This window comes from Meriones unguiculatus, chromosome 3, assembly GCF_030254825.1.
Source record: "Meriones unguiculatus strain TT.TT164.6M chromosome 3, Bangor_MerUng_6.1, whole genome shotgun sequence".
Taxonomy (NCBI): domain Eukaryota; kingdom Metazoa; phylum Chordata; class Mammalia; order Rodentia; family Muridae; genus Meriones; species Meriones unguiculatus.
The window spans coordinates 172207551-172228529 of record NC_083351.1 but is presented as its reverse complement, the minus strand read 5'-3'; the positions used below and the strand labels follow the sequence as shown (position 1 = coordinate 172228529).

Here is a 20979-nt window from a genome sequence, read left to right as displayed (position 1 = left end):
CTGAGCAGTGTGTGAGGGAGAGATGGTCTTAAGGACAGTGAGGGTCAGGTCTGCAGTAACAGAGATGGAAGGGTGCCCGGTTGCAGATACCGATGGGTGGAGATGGAGCATCTGGGGAAGCTCTGAGGTCGAACCTTCCTGGAAGAAGTGCACAGTCGCTGAGGGACCCACAGGATCGCTCTGGAGAAGCTGTGTGCGGCATGATTGGAAGAGTGTGGGTGCCAGGGGTTACCACAAGCATAAAGGAATTAAGAAGCTGCCAGTAGCCCATGAAAAAGAAACCCAGTGCTCCTCAGGCCAAAGGGCCCAAGACTTGTGTGGAAACCCTTGTGATCTTGAGAGAACCATTTACCTACTGCATAGGAATGGCCTCAGAATCTTAAGCCCCCAGGTCTAGCGGACACACTGTAGCCTGTTCCTGGCACAAAGCCCTGGCCAGGGCACAGGCTGTCTCCCTTATTGAGCCAGGACTTGGGTCCTCAGTTTTAGCGCTACTTGTGTGTCTGTGACAAACGCAAACCCAGCCGCACACCTGTAGTCCTGGCACTCTGGAGGCTGAGTCAAGGGGTTTTAAGTTTTAACCCAGAACGAAGTGAGATCCTGTCAAAACAAACAAACAGATACACCAAGACCTCCAAGCCAAACCAAACTGTGAGGCAGTGTTATCAGGGTGCAGGCATATTATAAAAGGCAATTTATCAGACTGGCTGACACGGGGGCTGGGTGGAGGCCTAGAAGATCCTTGTGTGGTCCCTGGCACTCAGCCCCCACCGGGAAGCTGGAGACATAGGCGTGTGATAGCAACAGTCTTTTGGGGCAGCAGCGACAGACACACTTGCTCTAAGCAAAGGCAGGCAGGTGGCAAGATCTTTGCACATGGGCTGCCTGGGGGGAGGGGGGCTGCCCACTTTGAAGCCAGGCCTCTTTGCCTCAGTTAATCTTCTCAGGAGATGTGCTCACGGCCACTCCTAGCGATGCATCTCCTAGGTAATTCCAAGTCCTGTCAATATGACATCAAGATGCCCCACCAGAGCAAACAGACAAGCAGTCCCAAAAGTTGGTGTCCTTGCCTCAGGCCTGGTCAGGTGGAATCTTTGTGGCGGGGCCAAGATGTCCTGGAGGCTTGGAGTACTATGACCCTAAATACTAGTGCTCTTTCACCCTAGTCGTATGTTTTTACTTTGTTTATTAAATTACACCAAATAAAAGGTTTGGGCTGGGAAGACACGGACACACACACGCACACACACGCTGTATAATCCCTCACTCCTCCCAGGAATCCAGAGAGTGTAAGGAAGCCAGAAGGGCTGAAGCCACATCAGGAGAACAAGCAGGGAATCGTTTCCAGAAGAGCTTTCCTGGGACATGAATGTGAGGGTTCCTCTCCCTCTCCCTCCCTCCCCTCTCCCTCTCCCCATCTTCCTCCCTTCCCCCTCTCCCCATCTTCCTCCCCCTCTCTCCCTCTCCCTCTCCCTCTCTCTCCCTCTCTCTCTTCCACCCCTTCCCCCTCTCATCTCTCATGGTTCTGACTGGCTGTTTCCTTGCGGGGACTCTCTGTGTTTTGCACAGTGCCTGGCAACATAGCTGGCTGCTACCCACTAGAGGCCACTATTACCCTTCAGGTTTCAGTTGCAGCTACCAGTGATGTTCCGGCCATCGCCAGGCACACAGCCTTGTGGCAAGGCAAGGAAGGAAACCTGGCCTCCGCCTGAGAACTACGGACTTAGCGTGAGGTCAGTGGCCCTCCCTGATAAGGCAGGGGTGAGGCTACATTCCACGGCCATCTTCCCACTTGCTGGGGGAGGTGTGAACTTTGTGTCTGTTTCGTTTCTTCATCTTTTCTGCCAACCCAGGGAGCGTTCTCCTTTATAAAAGAAGAAACCAAGCTTTAGGGAGCCATCAGGTAAGTTGTTTAACAGGGATAGTCAGTCCCGAGTCCATCTTAACCATTGTGTCACGGAGCAGAGTATAGAGTGCACATACACATTGCTTTGTGTGTGTGCGTGTGTGTGTACATAAGTGCGCTGGTGTGTACGTGTGTGTGTACATAAGTGCGCTGGTGTGTGTGCATGTGTGTGTACATAAGTGCGCTGGTGTGTATATCTGCGTGTGTACATAAGTGCGCTGGTGTGTGTGTACGTGTGTACATAAGTGTGCTGGTGTGTACATGTGTACATAAGTGCGCTGGTGTGTATCTGCGTGTGTACTTGTGCCTTTTTGTGGAGGCCAGAGGTCGATGGCCAGTGTCTTCCTCAATCTCTCTTCACTTCATTTCTTTGAGGCCTTTCCTGGTCTGCAGCTCCCTGATTTGGCTTAGCTAGCCAGCCAGAGAGCTCCAGGGACTGTCCTTGCTTTTACAGTGCTCCCTTGAAGCCACAAGCATCTTAGCAGCTGAGCTGTTGCCCTTGTTCTGCCTTGTGTTTTCTCTATCTGTGTCTCCATCTGTGGGCCAGCAAACCTTTCTCTGTCTCTCTTTAAGATCATGAGATGACTGGAGAAATAGCCAATAACTGGCCGGTACTCCGACCTGATTTTCCAAACACTTGAGCTAGTTAGGCAGAAAAGCAAATATCAAAGAGGGATGTCATCCTCAATGCCCCTGAAGGTGTCACCTTGTCCCTAGGAGTCCTCGCCTTCTGTTTCCTCTACTTCTCCCCAAGTCCTCAGTGGAAGACGGCTCCCTGTGGCTGCACAGGCCTGGATATCAAAGGCTGTGCTGTGAGGTGCCTGCAGGCAGCTCACACCATCAAAGGCAGCTGGGTGGGGAGCCAGGAGCACGCGGACAAGCCCTGGATGGAGTCCGCATCAACCAGTCACTCAGCATTTACCCGGCTGGCAGCAGCATTGCAGTGGACTAGCAGTGTGGCAAGGCAGCAGTCTACCTCAGCACCACAAGGGGTCTGACGGAGCAGACGGGGTGGGGATGTGGGGGGTGTGGGGGAGTGGGGTGGGGGTTTGCTGCTTCCAAGGCCAGGGTTTCTCAGCGCCTGCGCAAGTTCCGTCTAAGATCTCAGCCGAGCCTGAAGTACAGCCAGGATCTATCACTGTTTTGCTAGTCTGAAAGGGCTTAGGCTAGGTATTTAGCCCCAGCCCTGTCACTTAGAGATCCCAAGTTGTTTGCTGAATGTGTCTGGGCCTCAGTTTCGCACATCTGTAAAATGGGAGTTGTGGTATCTACTCACAACAGTGAAAGTGTGATTGGTAATGTGACAGTCCCCAGTGGCACTTCTATGACTCCTGGCGTCCCCTCAAGCCTCCTTCCATGAGGCTGTGGCTCATCTGCTGATGGACACTTGGGTTGCTCCTACCTTCTGGCTATGTGAATAAAGCTACTGTGAGCACAAAATATGTCGAACCCCAAGTCTTCCGGGCACCAACATAGATGTAGAATTGTTGGATCTAGTGGTGACTCTAGCTTTGCCATTTTGAGGACCCGGCACGAGTGTCCACGTGGGCTGCTCCGGCTTTCCATCCATCCCCACAGGCAGGGCGTGAGGCTACCCGCTTCTCCATTTCCACGCGATGTTTTCAATTTCCGGCCTTTTCCATAACCGCCATCCAAGTGAGTCTGAAAGTGGCCCTGTACAGAGATAAAAATATGTTCATAAAAAGGACCTTCTTTTCCAGCCTCAGGGTTCTGCATCTACAAGCAATTCTGCTTGACTGTTGCCTCCTCTTCACGCCTGCTCGGGTGACATCTCATCCTTAAGGTACTAGCTTAGGCCACAGCCTCTGCACAGCTGCCTTTGGAGTCCCAAATAAATCAGCCCCCTTTATATCTCATACACCATTTGCTTCAATTCCTGGCAGCTCCATGTAGGGCCCGAGTGTGACTGACAGGACTCAGACTCCGAGAGTGTGCAAAAACAAGCACAGGTTTTGGTTAAGTGATGCGTTCCGCCACACAGGGGTCAACCAATTCTAGAAGATAGTGACCCGGAGACGGAGGTGCGCAGAGGCCTTCTAAAGGGAACTGGGAATGTACAGGTGTAATGAGCCAATCTCTATTCTGATGGGGGCGGGGAGAGTAAGGAGCAGTTACGCGAGGGCATAAGTTGATTGGTCGGGGCCAGGTGCCTTTCGGCCACATCTGGTCGCACTTGAAGCTGATTGGCTCAGGTTTACCGGGGACCTTTCTCGGGCTTTTCCTGGAGCTAGGGGCTATCCGTGGGCCGAGGTCATCTCTGTCTACGACAGAGTCTAGAGACAAAAGGGAATCTCTCTGGCCCTCCGGATTTGATGTAACTTCACACCATCTGGCAAGCGATTTAAATTGTCAGATCACTAGGAGAGGGGCCCTCCGTGATCAGGTACCAGTATATAAATCCAGACCTAAGCTCAACGACACATAATGATACATAATGGGAGCTCAGTAAATGATCGCATCAACTTGGGTACTCTGGTTTCTGGAAACCAGGCTCAGTCAGGCGTGGAACAATGATCGTGGTGTCCGTGAAGGAGTGGGAAAGACAGGACTTGGAGCACGCGCTTGGGTTCTGAGCTGCTTGGAAGGCAACCAATGACGCAGCAGGCTCCTGCGGGGCTGAGGGCGGTGCCCAGGGGACAGCCAGTAGGCATACCAGCATGAGCCTTCCCGCCCTAGGCCGGTCCATGCTCTCTCACCTGCTCTCTCCTTCACCTGTAAGGCAGAGACCATGACGTCACCCTGCTTAGACCCCGCAGCAAGTGACAAAAAAGGGAGTCTACATAAAGCACCGAGAGACCCCTGTGCGCTCTCAGTGATCTGGCTGCGATTATTCCTCAGCCTTCATTCTGACGGTAGAGAGATCTTCAAGACCCCAGGCTTCTGCCAATCGCTCCTTCTCTCTGACTCTTAAAGTGCTCTCCTCTCTCCCTCTGATGGGGTACAGGATACTGGGCAGATCTTTCTTTTTTTTTTTTTTTTTAATCATTATCTCTCTAGGATCCTATTTCGTGGGGAGTTATCACAACCTCATTTGCCAGTATTGCACTAACAGGAGAAGCAGGGTAGAGGAGGGCTCTGCCTCCTACCTTAGAAGCGCTGGAAGTCATGGGTCTCCTCGCTAGCTCTTGTCGCTAGCAGCTAGAGCTGAGGCTTGGGACCCGAGTAGAGTCAATGAGGTTTTTCTGTCTCCAGGTCCTAGGTTTTGGTAGATTGAGACATAGGTCTTAGAGCCAAAGGAGCCTTCCCTGAGCAGCTGTGGAAAACTGAAGTGACCATGGTCTGAAGGTCGCCAGTGTCAGGTTGATGGTTAGTTACACTACTGATGTCCTGGGCCAACAAATGGTTTTATTTTGTGCTGTGTCTTTCATTTTTACCTGTGTGTGGAGGCCCAGGAGGAATCAGTTAATAATAAAATATAATAGGAATAAAGTAATCATCTAAAACGAATGGCTATATTGAATTATGGCTTCCATGTTCACTGATTTGAAGAACATCTCTTTATAGTGCATCCACAAGCTGTACCACCGTCACTAAAATCAGTTATAAAACATCCTTACCTCTAAAACCATCACCAGTTACTCCCTAGTCCCCTCCCCCTACAGGTCTGCAGAACAGACCTCATGCCACATTATTCTGTTTTTCAGCCCTCAGATGGAGAACTATTCTGTAACCAGAATTTAAATCTTCCTTTTCCGAAGGGAAGGTTCCCGCATAATAAGGCCTGTGTTAGCTATGTATAATGTATGGTCCCCAAATATAGTGACAGAAAAAGCGTTTTCTTCCTCACAGTTTGGGGTGTAGACCAGGGATCCGGGAGCAGCTTAGCCCAGAGCTCTGCCTCAGGACCTGGCATGAAGCTGTTGGGTCAGAACGGCAGTGCTGTCTGCAGGCTTGCACGAGGAAGGAGCTGTAGCCAAGCCGTACTCCTGTCTGTGGCGGGATCCAGCAGCTGTGAACTGGGAGGCCGGAGAAGCGGGGAGGCTGGGGGAGCGGGCAGGCTGGACGAGCCCTCTGTTCCTTGCTGCATAGACCCTCTAATGTGGCAGCTTATTCCATCATGTCTGACTCGTGAAAGAAACAAATCTTCTGTCATGTAAACTCAGAACTGACATTCCTTCACATTTCTATGTTCCTTTGATCAGAAACAAATCACTAAAGGGGACATAAAGGCCTTGAGTGGGTGGTGCACAGTTGGCCATCTTTGGGTCGTGACCAAATAGTCTCTTCCCTCTCAGCACGTCCTGTAGAATGTCGGCGTTGGAAACGCAGACCACCTTCAGCATGGAAAGGGAATGTGTTGACTGTGGCAGCTCAGAGGAGCGCTGAGGAGACGCACTGGCTGGAGAGAATCATCAGGCTTCTAGGCCTGCAGCCCAGCGCTCAGGGCAAGAAGTGCTGTGGCCCCCCAGGGAATCCCAGCGTCTTTGTGCCTCGCTTTTTATCCTCTGCTTAGGTTGGTGGTATGGGAGTACTAATAAAAGCCCAAAGTTGGGCTTTGATCTGGAAAAGCGACAGAACTGATCCAGCTGCTTGGGCTAGTGGTCAGGAGGACTGGGGTTTCATGCTTAGCCAAACATGGGCTGCACGAAAGCCCCCAACAACCAACACTGCCCAGTGCTGGCTTGAACCTGTGTTAGCACTGCACACGGACAGACAGGCTACGCCAACGACACTTACAGTTTTGGAAATTTGCCGAAGGACAAGCTGATGCCGCATTCTTCAGTAAGGGCCTCACTGAGAAACGTGGATTACAGTGTTACCCCCCCACACACATACACACAATGTCTTTCATAGAATCTTAGACTGACTTGTATTGCATCCAAAAGGTAGAGTCTTGGCTTACTGGCAAGTAGCATCACATTGAATATTTCCGTTCTAGACTTTGCCTCCTATCTACCTGACAGTTGAAAAATTAATAGTAGAGACACAAAGGCCAAAGATGACTGGGAAAATAAGGCTCTATTCCATGGGCTCATAGCCAAGGTTAAATTATCGTAGCGAAGGACAGCAAAGCTCTTTATTTACTGTGCTTTTGTGACTCATGGCTGGATTGCAGTTTGTCTTTTGCTTTTAACCTCTCAACTAAGGAATGAATTGTCATGTTCATAAAGGCCACGTGTATTCAGGAACTCCTCCATCTTGGGGCTGAGGGTAAATCTTACTTTCTGAACTGTATAAATGGAGATGGAGACTAAGCCCAGCTGGCATTTAACTCTGTAAGATGTAACAATGTGTTCCTATTAAATATGAATATTGATACTGAAGTTACCGGAATTCTTCCAGAGCAGAGCTACACAGATGTCCCCAGCTTGTTCTGGTCTGGGACTGTTGACAACCGTCCACAGCCCAGTGTGTTTGCTTTGTCAGCTCCTTACGAGGGGCCCTGCAGTGCAGAGTGTGTGGGCCGCCTTCCGACAGCCAGGCTGGAGGCTTCTCTTCGCTGGATGTAAAAGTGAGAGGCTTCCTTACTTGGCAACAGCAAGGTATAGAGGGGTAAAGGTAGGGCTTAATGGATATTTCCTAGAAACAAACAATCGTGTTGTGGTCAGGAACTCAGTTCTTGGCTCAGAAAGATTTAGATTCTACCGTTAGCAATGGTGCTAAGATGTTTGAACCTGTGCATTCAAACAAAGCTCACACCTGTAAGCTTGCTTAATACAGTCAATATAACCCAGGTGAAATACATGGCACCAATGGACACACTGTTTTAATGCCATTGGAGCTAGATGCAATAATTGTAGGAATCATCATTGTTGGGTTCCTACTGTGGGCAGAGAGCATCTCCCAGGCCTCCAAAGAAAAGGTAGGCCACCACCACAATAGCCATCATCACCACCACTTGTACCATCATTACCACCATCACCATAATAACCATCACTGCCATCACCACTCTTACTACCACCTGTGCCATCATCACCATCACCACCATCTCTACCTTCTCCACCACCTCCACTACCATCACCATCGATACCACTTGCAGCAAAAGCAGCTACGGTGACATGGGATCTCTTAGCAAAGGCATGGAAACAGGTATGGGTTGGGCTTACACGTAGGATTTACCAGTTAACCTCTCAGGGATCCTGACCCTCAACTAAAAGACAAGGAGGGGTGGTAAGGCCTTTAAGCCCCACTGGTGGTTGGCTATGAAAACATCCCCCACCTGGCATCTTCCATCTCTAGGTCTCCAGAAGGCAAATTTCACCATTCCCATGGTCAGATTTATCTTCATTCATAGTGGTCCATGCCATTGTTGTTAAGTCTGCCATAATTTCCGTCAAACCAAGACTCATGGAACCATGATATGGGCCTGCTGCTTTTACATAATGCTCTTCCTAGGACACTTCCAAGAGCCAGTGAAGAGTTGGAGAGTGCCCTCACTCCCAGGAGTGTAGGCAGAAAGATAAACCAGAACACAAATGTGCACTCAAGTGGTTGAGCCTTTGTGTGAAGATCTGAAGAAGGATTAGCAAATAAAAGGCTTGGTTGGTGTTGGGGAGAAATGGTGTTGAAAGCCTCTGGAAGTTAGGTCAAAGTTTCCAGAAAGTTCTTTCTGCCTTTTCCCAGTTCTAGAAAGCTACCCACTTAAAACAAACAAACAAACAAACAAACAAACAAAAATAGATAAAAACTGCATCTTCTCAAATTACGGATTCTTCCTGTTGCAGCATCTTCCATGGATGGATGCCATTTCCCACAAGTCCTCACTCATGAGGGGAAAACAAAGGGTGGCTGAAAGGCGTGGTGACAGTGGTTGCCCTTTGCCCTTTCTTGTGTCTTGCAGCCTACTTCTGCTCCTTCCTGACTCCTGCGGGCCTGAGGACTGGTGCCCATTGCCGGTGGAGCCACAGGTCCTACAAGGCCAAGCTACCTCTCAGGATATTTCTGGCTGCTGCCAACTCCATGGTTTCCCTGATGGGAATGGAGGGCTGGTTCCTGGGGACCAGCTAGCAATGTGAGAGGAGAGAAAAGATGGGCTGGTTCTTCTCTTCCCTTGTCCATTGGTCAGCCTCAAACACTCTCAGGCTACCCCAGACTTTTCTTTGTTTCTTTGTTTCTTTTTAATTTCCTAGAGCTTTAGATACAATAAAATGTGTCTCGGGGGATTTTGTGCCTCAAATCATGCTGCCAAGGAGGGAAGGAGACTTCTCCATCCAGGATCCATGTTATGAAGATATCTTGATGCCTCAGCATTAGTCCTCTATGCATTTTGCACTTGAGCATCACAATACCCCACAAGCTAGCTGTTGCATGAACCCCATTTTACAGACAGGGAAACTGATGGGTTTGTTTCTTTATTTGTCTTGAGACAAAGTCTCAAAGAGCTCAGGCTAGCCTCAAATTAGTTATATAGTTGAGGCTGGCTTTGCATGTTTGATCCTCTCAAGTGCTGGGATTACAGGTATATCCTGCCACAGGCAGTTTATGTGGTGTTGGAGGTGGTCTACAAACTATGTCTCAGCCCCATCCCCTAAGCCAGTGGTTCTCAACCTTCCTAATGCTGTGACCCTTTAATATAGTCCCTCATGTTGGTCACCCCTACAGCCATGCACTTTTTTTTATAACTATAATTTTGTAAATATCTTTGGAGATAGAGGTTTGCCAAATGGGTCACAGCCCACAGGATGAGAGTCATGGCCCTAAACTGATACTTAATAAGGTTAAATAACCTAGTCCATGAACAGAGGTAAAGTGTGTGGCATCCCAGACGGGTAAATGCAGGCACTCTCACACCGAGGCCATCATGCTTACAAAACCTAGCCCTCCAACTGCCCTGCAAAATCACAGTGGGAGGTCTGTTGGATGTGGAGACCAGGACACAGGCACTTAACTTTGACAGATGCTAGCTGTGAATCACACATCCTCTGTACTTCATCCCGGCCTTCATTGCCAGAATTACTGCGTAATCGCTGAAGGCTGCATTGCGCTGTAGAAACAGAGACCCCTAGACACCGTTCTCTTTGCACCACAGTTGGGCTGTACCCTTCAGGTCAGTTCCAGTCCTAGATTCTCCCTGTCACCTTCCACACTTTCTGAGTTCCTGGAATTTTGGTTTGACCGTAAATTTCTGTTTTCCCGAGTCCTCATCTGATCCAAGCTGCTTCAGTAGGAACAACTTGTTTTCAAAGTTGCTACCCATGTTTGCATGCAGACGACTCTAGGCCTGTTTTTTGTTGTTGTTGTTTGTTTTTGTTTTGTTTTGTTTTTCACTCACCCAGAAGGGATGTTGATTTAAAATCCTGGAACCAATCAATCTAGGAGCCTCCCTGACACACACCTGCTGTGGCCACCTCTGAAATGGGCCTCCCATCCTTCCAAAAATCTGACCCAAGTGTTTCTCTAACTGCCCTCATGATGAAGAATTCACTCCCCTATTTTAGGCCTCTCTGTGGTTGGATTGTTCAAAATAGCTCAGTCAGGAAACACTCTTGGTGGGAGGGGTCTAGACTCCTAGTTCAAGCACAGCCGAGACTTAGTGCCAGAGTTCCCAGAATACAGTGGTGAGCACAGAGGAGCAGCCGGCAGCTTCTTGGCTGCATTTCTTTTGCTTCCTCTTTGCAGCGTGAACTCTGTGCTTTTTACTTTGAGTTCAACCACCGTCTTATTGCTGTGTCTCGCTTCGTTTATTATAGATTATGAGTTCATCGGCTGAGGTCTGAGACGCCACTCAGGACTTACGATTTTCATTTATTTTGTTCAAGCAGTTTATTGTATTTAGCTTCCAATTACATATTCATGTAGTTATAAAACAGTCCGATTATTGGCCTGTTTTTCCAGGATAAATAACTTGTGCTTGAGAGCCTAAACTCAGTGAATTTATTTGTTTATAAGTCACTATTTGAAAACCCGAGTTTCCATAACAAAATATCACAGAACAAAGGATTCGAAGAAAATACGTGGTAGAGGATGAACCCAGGCCTTAGAACAAATTCTTGGCTTTGCCTTTGCTAGCTAAGGACCTTTATAAAAATCTTCAGTTTTCTCTACAAAAAGAGCATAATTTATCAAACAGGGTCACTGGACTGCAAACCAGCCCACATCTGGTTGTGACAGCTGGTAGCACACACCTGTTAACTTAGCACTTGGGAGGCTGAGGCAGGAGGATTTCAAGTTCAAGGCCAGTCTGGACTATATATTGTGTAAATAAAAATCAGTGTTGGGCTATATAATGTTATTATTTGTTGCCCGATAATTATTACGTGGTATTATTTAACCTGCTATCACAATCAAGTAAGACACAGACACTTGTTAGATTTTATAATTGCCTTATTTACCCTGGGCTGGGCAGATATTCTACCTATACTGTCTCAGTAACCTCACCATCCATCTCCCAGCCCCATCCAATGCCGTCCGCCTAACAGTTCCTTTCTGGGCTACCTTCCATCCATAATCCCAAGATACTTGCTTATATTTTTCATCTTGGTGTTTTCTCCATTCATGCCATCCTTGGAGTCCTTCCTCCTGGCCCACACGGTTCCTTCTCCACCCTAACTCATCATGGTGCCCTCCTTCCTCCTCTCTTCCTGTCTTTGTATTCTTCCCATGATTCTCCTCTTCCCAAAGCCCAGGAACCTTAGTCAAACCTACCCAAATCTTCCCTGCCCAGGTTTTAGGCCTTTTATCAACCAATCAGGTGTAATGTCCTAGGCAGGTTTACACAACAAAGACAGGTTTATCCAGGCAGTAACCAGATCTTGAGGGCCAGTACTTAGCATCAAAATACAAGCATCAGACCAACCCCCAACAACCATGCTTTTAAAAGTGTTTTTAGTCTCTGGGTGTGGTGGCATACATATTTGATCCCAGCATTCAGGAGGCAGAGGCAGATGGATCTCTGAGTTCCAGGACAGCCAGGGCTACACAGAGAAACCCTCTCTCAAAAAACAAAAAACAATGACAAAAAAAGTGCTAACAGTAGCATCCAGTAAATATGATTCCAGGACAATGTATGGTGCCCCAGGGCCCAGTTTAGACCATGCAACCTGTGAACAATCTGAGAGGGTAAAAAGAGAGTGGCATGGTCTGCCAGTAAGGATTGTCCCAAGCCCTGACTAGTGCAGTCTGTGATTTGCTTTCCCTTTGCTCTCCTCCTGGACTCTTCCAAACACTTGCTTTTACTCTCTCTCTCTCTCTTTCTCTCTTTCTCTCTCTCTTTCTCTCACTCTCTCTTTCGCTCTCTATCATGTGTGTCCTTGTGTACATGCCAAAGTGCATATGTGGAGGTCAGGGGACAACTTGTGGGAGTCTATTCTCCTCTTCTATCATGTGAGTCCAGAGATGAAGCTGAGGTTCCCAGGCTTGGTGGCAAATGCCTTTACATATGGAGTGATCTTGATTATACCTTTTTAAAGTTAGTGCTTTCTTCCAAATTCATAATGCATTTATAACGGCTTCAAGTCTACTTCCCCCCCCCCCGTTTGTGTGTGTGTGTGTGTGTGTATACACATGGGTGGCCACCAGAGGTCAAAATCTTGGGTGTCTTCCTCAATGGCCCACCAAGCTATTTGTCACTAAACCCGGCTCATGGATTTGGCTAGGACAGCTGGCCATCATGCCCAAGGTATATCTCTGGATATAGGAATATCTCTGACTCTCCAGTACGTGGATTACAGGCTCGTGCCGTTGCACAGCTTTTCTGTGGGTTCTGGGGATCTGAACGCAGGTCTTCATGCCTGCATGGGAAACATGTTACAGACTGTGCCCCTCACCCAGGCCCCAGATCAATAGTGCAAACCATAATACTGCATTCCAGTTCCTCCCTCCTGCGCTTTGATACCATTCATTCTACTTCATAGCCTAAAGTCATGTTTTACCTTGGTGCTGTTAGGTGGTAGGTCTGTTAAAAAAAAAAAAAAAAAAAAAAAGGATGGGAATTTTTATTTACTTTCCCTTGCTTGTTCTTTCTCTCAGCTATGATTTTTCTGATCTATTGGACTTTCCTTCTGTTTGAAAATCTACTTTTACCATGCCTTATAAATCAGGCAGCAAATTTTCTCCATTTTTTGTGAGAAAGATCTGGTTTTACTTTTAAAGAATAATTTCAATCACAGGATTCCTAGGTTGGTGACTATTATTTTCCTTTCAGCACTCTTAATATTTTGTTCGCCTGTCACTTGCATGGTTTCTGAAGAGAAATCATGTGAGTCCCAGAGATCAAGCTGAGGTCACCAGACTTAGTGGCAAATACCTTTACTAGTTCCTCATCACTCCTGTGAAATAGGCCACGTATTCTCTTCATCTTCTCCTTTTTCAAGACTTTTCTCTTACGTTTCCTGCAGTTTGACTGCTCCTAAGTGTAGGTCTTTGCTGTGCACCCTGTCCTGTGTTCCCTGAGCTTTCTATACCGTCTTGATGTCTGAGCTCAGTTTTGAAGAATCCGTATTGTATCAGTCAATAGTTCAAGCGTCTCATTAGTTCCTTTTTTTGTTTGTTTGTTGAAACAGAGTTTCTCTGTGTAGCCTAGGCTGTCCTGGACTTGCTTTGTAGACCAGGCTGGCCTCGAACCCACAGAGCTCCACCTGCCTCTGCCTCCCAAGTGCTGGGATTAAAGTCCTGTGCCGACAGGGCCGAGTTATTAGTTCTCCTTCTGGCATTCCCACTAAACAGATTCTGCCCTTTGTAAATGTCCCACAGCCTAGACATCTTCTCTCTTTCTTTTCAGGTTAAGAAGTTTCGGTTGGCGTAGTTTTGAACTCATGGATGCCCTCAGTCATGCCAGGTGGCTGGGCTGATGAGCTCACTCTTCATTCGCCACAGTCCTCTTGAATTCCAGCATGTCTTTTTTGTTCTTGAGTTTCTCCCCCTCTGCTTAGGTGCCCATCTGTTCTTACGTGGTGTCCATTTTTTTCTTACAGCTGCTGTCTATTAATTATACTTGTTTCAAATCCCCAGTCTGGTCCTTCCAGCATTTCTGCTGTCTGAAGGCCTGGCTCTGATTCTGGCTTCACCTTTTATAATGCACAATTTTTTTTTTTTTTAAGCTGGAGATTTAGGTGGACAGGGTTTGGGATTAAGTTTTATACTTATTGGCTTGGGCTGCATTTACTATTTGCTGTAAGCTTTTATGTCAATTGGCTAAAATGCCCACAGGTGTCTTTGATTCTGTTTTCCTAGTGACTTCTTAAATATGATGTATAGGCACAGTGGTCTGTGAGGGTTTGGGGCAAGCGACTCAGTTGAGTGTGAGTGGGTGCCCACAGAGACTCTGAAAGAGAGGGTAGTACGTCTAGGGACTCCAGGGCCACCCCAGAAATGATTCACAAACTGCTCTTGGCCCTGAGTGGGTACCCAGGGTCCATCTGCTGGAACAAGCAAAGTGGCCTGAAGTTCTCCCAGGATTTCCCATTTCTTTACACAAGTGAGACTGGCATCCTGAGTTGACTCTGCCGGTTTGGCACTGAGTTCGCTGAACAGTACCCAGGCCATACGCAGCAACAGTATGGTGCTCCTCTATGAATATGTGCTTCTACAGGCAAGAAAACTTATTATCTTGGGTAACAACAATAAAAATTCTCTTCTCTATTCATGTGTCTTACACAGATTTTATTTCATGTGACAGGAGAATGTCTACCTCTCAAATTCTAAAGCCAGTCCTGATAGTGCCTTTAAAAAAAAAAAAGTAAACAATGGAGACAAGAGTTTGTGATGCATGAAGACACAATTCCAGTTTTCTGCAAAGCCGCAAGAGCAGAACAGTATCAGCTGGCTCTAAACCAGTGTGGCCCATGTCCATGCCATGGACATTTCTCGTCAGGAACTTCAGGATCCTTCTGGTACTCCGTGTAGCATCTTCTGGCTGGCTTATGCAGTGCTCTCTAACCCCCGAACCATGGTACTCCGTGTAGCATCTTCTGGCTGGCTTATGCAGTGCTCTCTAACCCCCGAACCCAAGCTTGTGTAGCACATCTAATGCTGAATTCTCTACTTCTGCTTACCTCTCTCGGAGCCTGATTACCCAGACCTCCACTTAGCCAGAGGGCCTGGTTATCCACCAGCCTCTAGCTAACTAGTAATCATTGCTTCCTCATATAAGACTCTATGTGTCCTCCTGGCATAATAGTTACAGTGAAAGAGAGCACCAATGAACATGCAAACAGATAGATGAAGAAGAACACCAAGAACTTAAGAGCAGCAATGTGACACAGCAGGAAGGTGGCTTCTTTAGGGGATAGGCAGAGAAGGCCTGGCAGAGGACGCCCCAGGAAACAAGGAGCAGGGGGGGTGTTTGTGGAACTGCGGATGTGGCCCAGTTGGCCCAGTGTTTGTCTAACATGCAGGAAGCGCTCAGTTTGATCTTTAATGCCAGATCAGTCAGGCGTGCTAGCACAGAGCTGTCATCCTAAGCACTTGGGATGTGGAAGCTGGAGAGGCAAAATTCAAGGTCATCTTTGGATGCATAGTGAGTTTGGGGTCTAAGTACATGAGATCCTGTCAAAAAAAAAGATAAAAAGATAAAGAAAAAAAGAATAAGAAAAGGAACAAAGAAAGAAACAAAGACACAAAGAAAGAAGTTAAAAGAAAGAACATTCTAGTAACCCAAAGAAAGAGCTAAGCGCTAAAGCAGAGTCTACTACGGCCAGCTCATGTTTTGGGGAAGATGGTCAGAAATGGAGCCCGAGACAGGGTCAGGGCCACGTCCCTGGAACGCTTTGCCAGGAAGTTTGGACACTGTTCTGAGTTCCCCGGGAAGGCATGAGAGGGAGTGACGTGATGAAGAGACTCCGACCACAGGCGCAGGACCCTGGATTTCGGGGTGGGGTGGGGTTGTGCACCAAGTGGGGAGCCGACACATGGGGCAGGACCCTCAGTGCAGCTCCTGTTGTTGACAGCAGCACGCAGCGGCAGTTGGGTAGGCAAACACCAGAAACCGCAGCAGGCTCGAGGATCTCAGGCTCTCAGCTCTCAGGTTTGTCACGTTCTCTAGCCAAGAGCGTAAACTCCGCACGGATGACTTCCATTAGCCGCTAGCCACGGTCTGACCCTCCTGTCCCGATGGGTGGGTGTCCGTTCCTCCTCCATGTGACCAGACAGTGTGTGGGCCGGACCCAGGACTCCGGAGGAAGGGCCCACATCGTCTTCCTCCACCGTGTCTTGCTCTCCTGGGAACACTGGGGACAGGCAGCAAGAGCAGGAGCGTTTTGTTCCTTTACCCTCTGTTCAGGATGGTGGTGACTGAGGAAAGCCTCCAAGCATCAAGCCACCTTCTGAATCCATCAGTCACAGCAGGGGACTCTGACTGAGGAGGCGGGGCAGAGCGGGGAGAGTGGGAGACAGACTCTTGCAGCCGCCTTGAGAGATGTGACATTTTTCCGTCTGTTTTTACCTGTGAAAATTAACCACCCGTCCTACCGATACAAAGATTCCCTTTAAAGTCGAGAATAAAATTATCACTCCCCCACCCCAAGACGTCTCTCTTCCTTCATTGTTGGAAATCTAGGCCAGTGAAAAGAGGGGAGATAAAATCACCCAACAAAATGTGCCGCTAGAGAATGAGAACGTGACAGCTAAAGCAAACCTGAAAAAAAAAAAAAAAAAAAAAAGATTCCACAGATGGCACACTGCCTCGGAGGCTAGATGGTCTTCTCTAAATAGAGTGGGGACTTTTTTCCTCTCCTCTAAGAACACAGTTCTTCAAGAATTTTGTATGTATTTTGATTGTTTTCATTCCTCCCCACAACACCTCTCGGCCACTCCCTTTTCTACCCGCCCAACTTTGTGTCCTTTATTTTCCTTTTTAACCATACAGACTGATTGGTGCTACCCATGTTCTCTTGGGTGTGTAACCATTGCTGGAGTGGGGCGGACCTACCAGAGACCACAGCCTTAAAGAGAACAGGCTTTCTCTTTTTCAGCAGCTACCAATTACCAACAGCTCCTTAACCAGGAATGGGAGCTCATTGCCATTTGCCCTTTCTTTGTCTTAATCACCATCTACTCCAAACATAAGGCTCTCTACCTAGGGGTGAGCTTGTACTATGTATGGGTATAATCGAAAGCGACAATAGTTTTAATCTATATTCATTTCGCAGAATAACAGAGTTGGGTCCTCCTCTAGGGTCTGTCTCCATCTAACTACAAGTTTTTGGCCCTGACAATGGTGCTAGCTAGGGTGCTCATCTTGGGGAGTGAACCAAGCAGAAAATGGTTACTTACTCCCATGACATTCATGCCACTATTTCACCAATGTGCATGTCTTGCCAGATCAGCCCTTTTTGTGGTTCTTAGGGTTCACAGCTGGGTAAGACTGATGATTACTTTTCTTCCCCAGTAGACTGTATAGCATCTTCCAGCGTGGTGAAAGGTAGCCAGTAGGGATACATTTTTCTAGGTCAGTACCAACTTGCTTCCTCCATGTTCTGTGCTTATATATGGTGTCTTCAGCAATAAGGATTTTACTGTCAAGTTTTGGAAGGTAACCAAGGGCATTGGCAATAGCTTCCTGTAATGCTTTGGGGTCTGTAAAGCCTCACTGGTCAACTCCTAAAGAGATGCAACCTGTTCCTGGCACTGGAAATGTTATTGGTTAGCTTGTATTGCCTAGTAAGGGCATTATCACCAAGTTCTAGGTTAATTCCAATTAAGCTCTTTGTGTCTGTATGTATTTGAGGTGTTCTATTTCAATGTGACTTTCTGAAAGGTCTTTAGTGTTAGTTACCTCCCGTCTCTCCCCCGCTATCCTGCCCCATCTCCAACCCACTTAAGCCTTCCTGTTCCAGTATTTCCCCTACACCCCATTATACCATAGTGTTCCAACTCTCCTTCCATGAAAGCTCCCTCACATGGCCCCTGTGGGTATTGCTAAGGACATGCATGTATCTAGAGAGGCAAAGCTGACACCAGACATGAGAGAAAACATATGACATTTGTCTTTCTGGCTCTGAGTTACTTCACTCAGAAGGGTGGTTTGCAGCTCCGTCCACTTCCTTGCAAATTTCATTTTCAAATCAGCTGAATACTGTTCCCCCCTGTGAGTGCAGCACATTTTCATTCCCCGTTCACCAGCTGATGGCTAATCAGGGTGTTTCCAATATCTGGCACTGTGAATAAAGCTGTCTCTGTAGAATGTAGAGTCCTTTGGGTATATATGCCCAAGAGTGGTGGTGGAGCTGGGTCGTGTGGCAGAAATATTTCCAGATTTTTAAAGAAACTCCACACTGATTTCTATAATGATTGCACCAGTTTTCACTCCCACTCTCAGCAAGCAAGCATTCTGCTTCCCCCACATCAATGTCAGCATTCATGTTTGTTTGTTTGTTTGTTTGTTTGTTTAATCATAGCCATTCTGACTGGGGTAAGATAAAATCTCAAAGTATTTTTAATTTATATTGTCGTGATGTCTAAGGGTTTGGAGAGTAAAAAGAAACAAATAAACAAACACACACAACTGGTATTTTTTAGCTTTTTATATTTCACCTTTTTGAGAACTCTGTTCAAGTTTGTGTTAAAAGATAGTTCCATGTTTTTAAAGTGAGTTGTTTGATTTCTTGATGTTTATTTATTTATTTTTTTAGTGCTTTGTGTGTTCTAGATACTGAAGTTCTGCCGGATGAGCGGCTGGTAAAGATTTTCCATTCTCTAGGCTGCCACTTCACTTGAATGATGATGTTCATTACTGCGTAAAAGCTTTTAGTTCCATGATGCCCCATGTATTAATTATCAGTTTTAATGCCTGCATCACTTGGTACCATTCAGAAACTCCTTTTCTGTGCCAATAAGCTCAAGTATATTCCCTCCTTCTCCAACTAAAATATATAAGATATCCTACACCTTATGTTGAGGTCCCTGATCCATTTGGAGCTGATTTTTATGCAGGGTGAAAGACAAGGATTTAATTTCTTCTTATTCAACTTATCCAGCACCGTTTGCTGGAGGTGTTGTCTTTTCTCCAACCCCTATTGTTGGCCTTCTTGTAAAACGTCAGGTGGCTTGGGAGTGTGGGCTTAGATCTAGGTCTTCAATCCCATTCTATCGATCAGTGTATCTGTTTTTATGCAAGCACCGTGCTCTTTTTGTTACTGCAGCTGTCTTTATATCTGGGATGGTGAGTCCTCCAGCGGTATTGTTTGTTTGTGTTTGTTGTTGTTGTTGTTGTTCAGGATTGTTTTAGCTATCCTGGGTCCTTTGTGCTTCTACATGAAGCTGAAAATTGTTTTTTTTTTCTTTTTTCTTTTAGAGTTCTTCGAAGAATTGCATTGGAATTTTGATAGGGATTATGATGAATCTATAGATTGATTTTGAGTCTTCTCACAATATTTGTCCTACCAATGGGGATGTCTTTACATCCTCCGGTGCCTTCTTTAATTTTCTTTTTTCAGTGTCTTAGAGGTTTCATCATGTAAGTCTTTTACTTTCCTGACCTGATTTATTCCAATGTCTTTGAGGCTAGTTTGACTGGTGTTAGTTGTCTGGTTTCTTTCTTTGTATCTTCCCATTGTATTTAGGAAGGCTATTGTGTGTTACTTCTGTGTCCTGCTTTGTTGATGTTGTCTTTAGGGTCATTCACATAAAGAATAATATCATACTTTGACTTCTTCCTTTCCTATTTGTATCCCCTTGATCTCCTTCACTCGTCTTACTGCTCTAGCTAAGACTTTGAGCACTATACTGAGCAGGAACGGGGAGTGAACATAGCTGTTTTGTTTTCTGATTTTCGTGGAAATGCTTTGTATTTGGTCTGTTTAGCAGGATGCTGGATGTGGGCTTGGTAGATTGCCTTTTTTATGCTGAGATGGCCAGTCTCTCCAGGACTTTTATCATGAAGGGATGTGGGAGTAGTCTCTCCAGGACTTTTACCATGAAGGGATGCTAGACTTATAAAGAGGATTTTTAGGGGAATTGCACAGGGCTAACCCCTTTAACCATGCACCTTATTCCTTAGCAATCCCTTCGGCCAGAATCACAGACAAGTACAGTTCAGGGTCCTGAGCTCAGGTAGGGCACAGCCCTTTCTAATAATGGAAGAAATGAAACCCAAATGTCTGAGCGTGTTTTTGTTGGTTTCTTTTCCCAGCTGGCCTCCCATGGTGTTCATGGATGTCAAGGAGACTGTTTGAGGCAGTCTTCGGCAAACAGTTTCTTCCTGTACCTGCTGCTGGGCTGAGCTATACACCGTTACAGCACGTGTTGCTGTCCTGACAGGCAGGCTTCTCTTACTGCTTTCTAGGTTTCCCAGCCTGCTGATGAGCCTGCATTTTGGATGATTTCTCCCCTAGCTGCCTTCATTTGCATTTTTCCTGAATCACATCTCATTGTGACATTTTTATTTATGTTTTTATAACCTCTGTAGATCCATCTGTGTAACTTCCCTGTCCACAGTGATGTCTGCTGCAGCTCCCAGTGCAGAACCAGCTCAAAATGTTATTAACCAAATGTGTAACCCTTGCTTCTGCTATTAATGAAGATTCGCAATGAAACTGGGTCTCACAGGCACGGGGGATTTCCATTATCGGCCTCACCCCCTCCCCCTCACTAGGCACCATCCTCCTCATTAGCTGTTTGTCACCAGCCCCTGTTCATCACAGTTCAGGCTTTTCAATTATCCTGCCCCAATTCCTCCTGGTACCGACCACAGGTCCCCTCCCAGGAGGGTTCTGGGATGCCGTTGCTTTACTGTTTAAGCTGTAAAGATGCAGTATCTGCAGTCTCACTGAATAAACAGATTTAATTGATGTTAAAAATTTGCTAAACTTCACACGACATATGGGCATTACCAACCTCAAATTCGAAACTCATTTGAAAAGCTAGAAGCATCTGATTGTTTTCGCCCCCGTTTCATTGAATCGTCCATTGTTTTTGGGTAAATGCACTGGTTAATGTCCTCTGAGGGCACATAAACCATTATGGGCTTCTGAGGAATGCAGGGAGCTGGGTAAGAAATGACCCTTGTCACAGAGGCTCACAGTCTAACAGAGCTGGCTAGACCGGTGCAGAGCAAGGACAGTCTCTAACAAGACAGTCTGGAATTAAATTATTCAAAGGCTTCATGCTGTCTGTTCTCGCTGCAGAAATAGGAATACAGCCCGGAGTAGCTGGAGACAGCCTGATGCCACACAGCG

General features: G+C 46.8%; 1 protein-coding gene across 1 annotated transcript in view; it reads left to right on the top strand.

Moving 5' to 3' along the window:
• The window catches only part of Scd5 (stearoyl-CoA desaturase 5), a 109642-nt gene that overhangs the window by 44815 nt on the left and 43848 nt on the right, over positions 1 to 20979 (top strand). Inside the window, 1 exon segment of the mRNA XM_060381005.1 lies at positions 8709 to 8830. Within this exon segment, the coding sequence (XP_060236988.1) occupies positions 8709 to 8830 (122 nt within the window).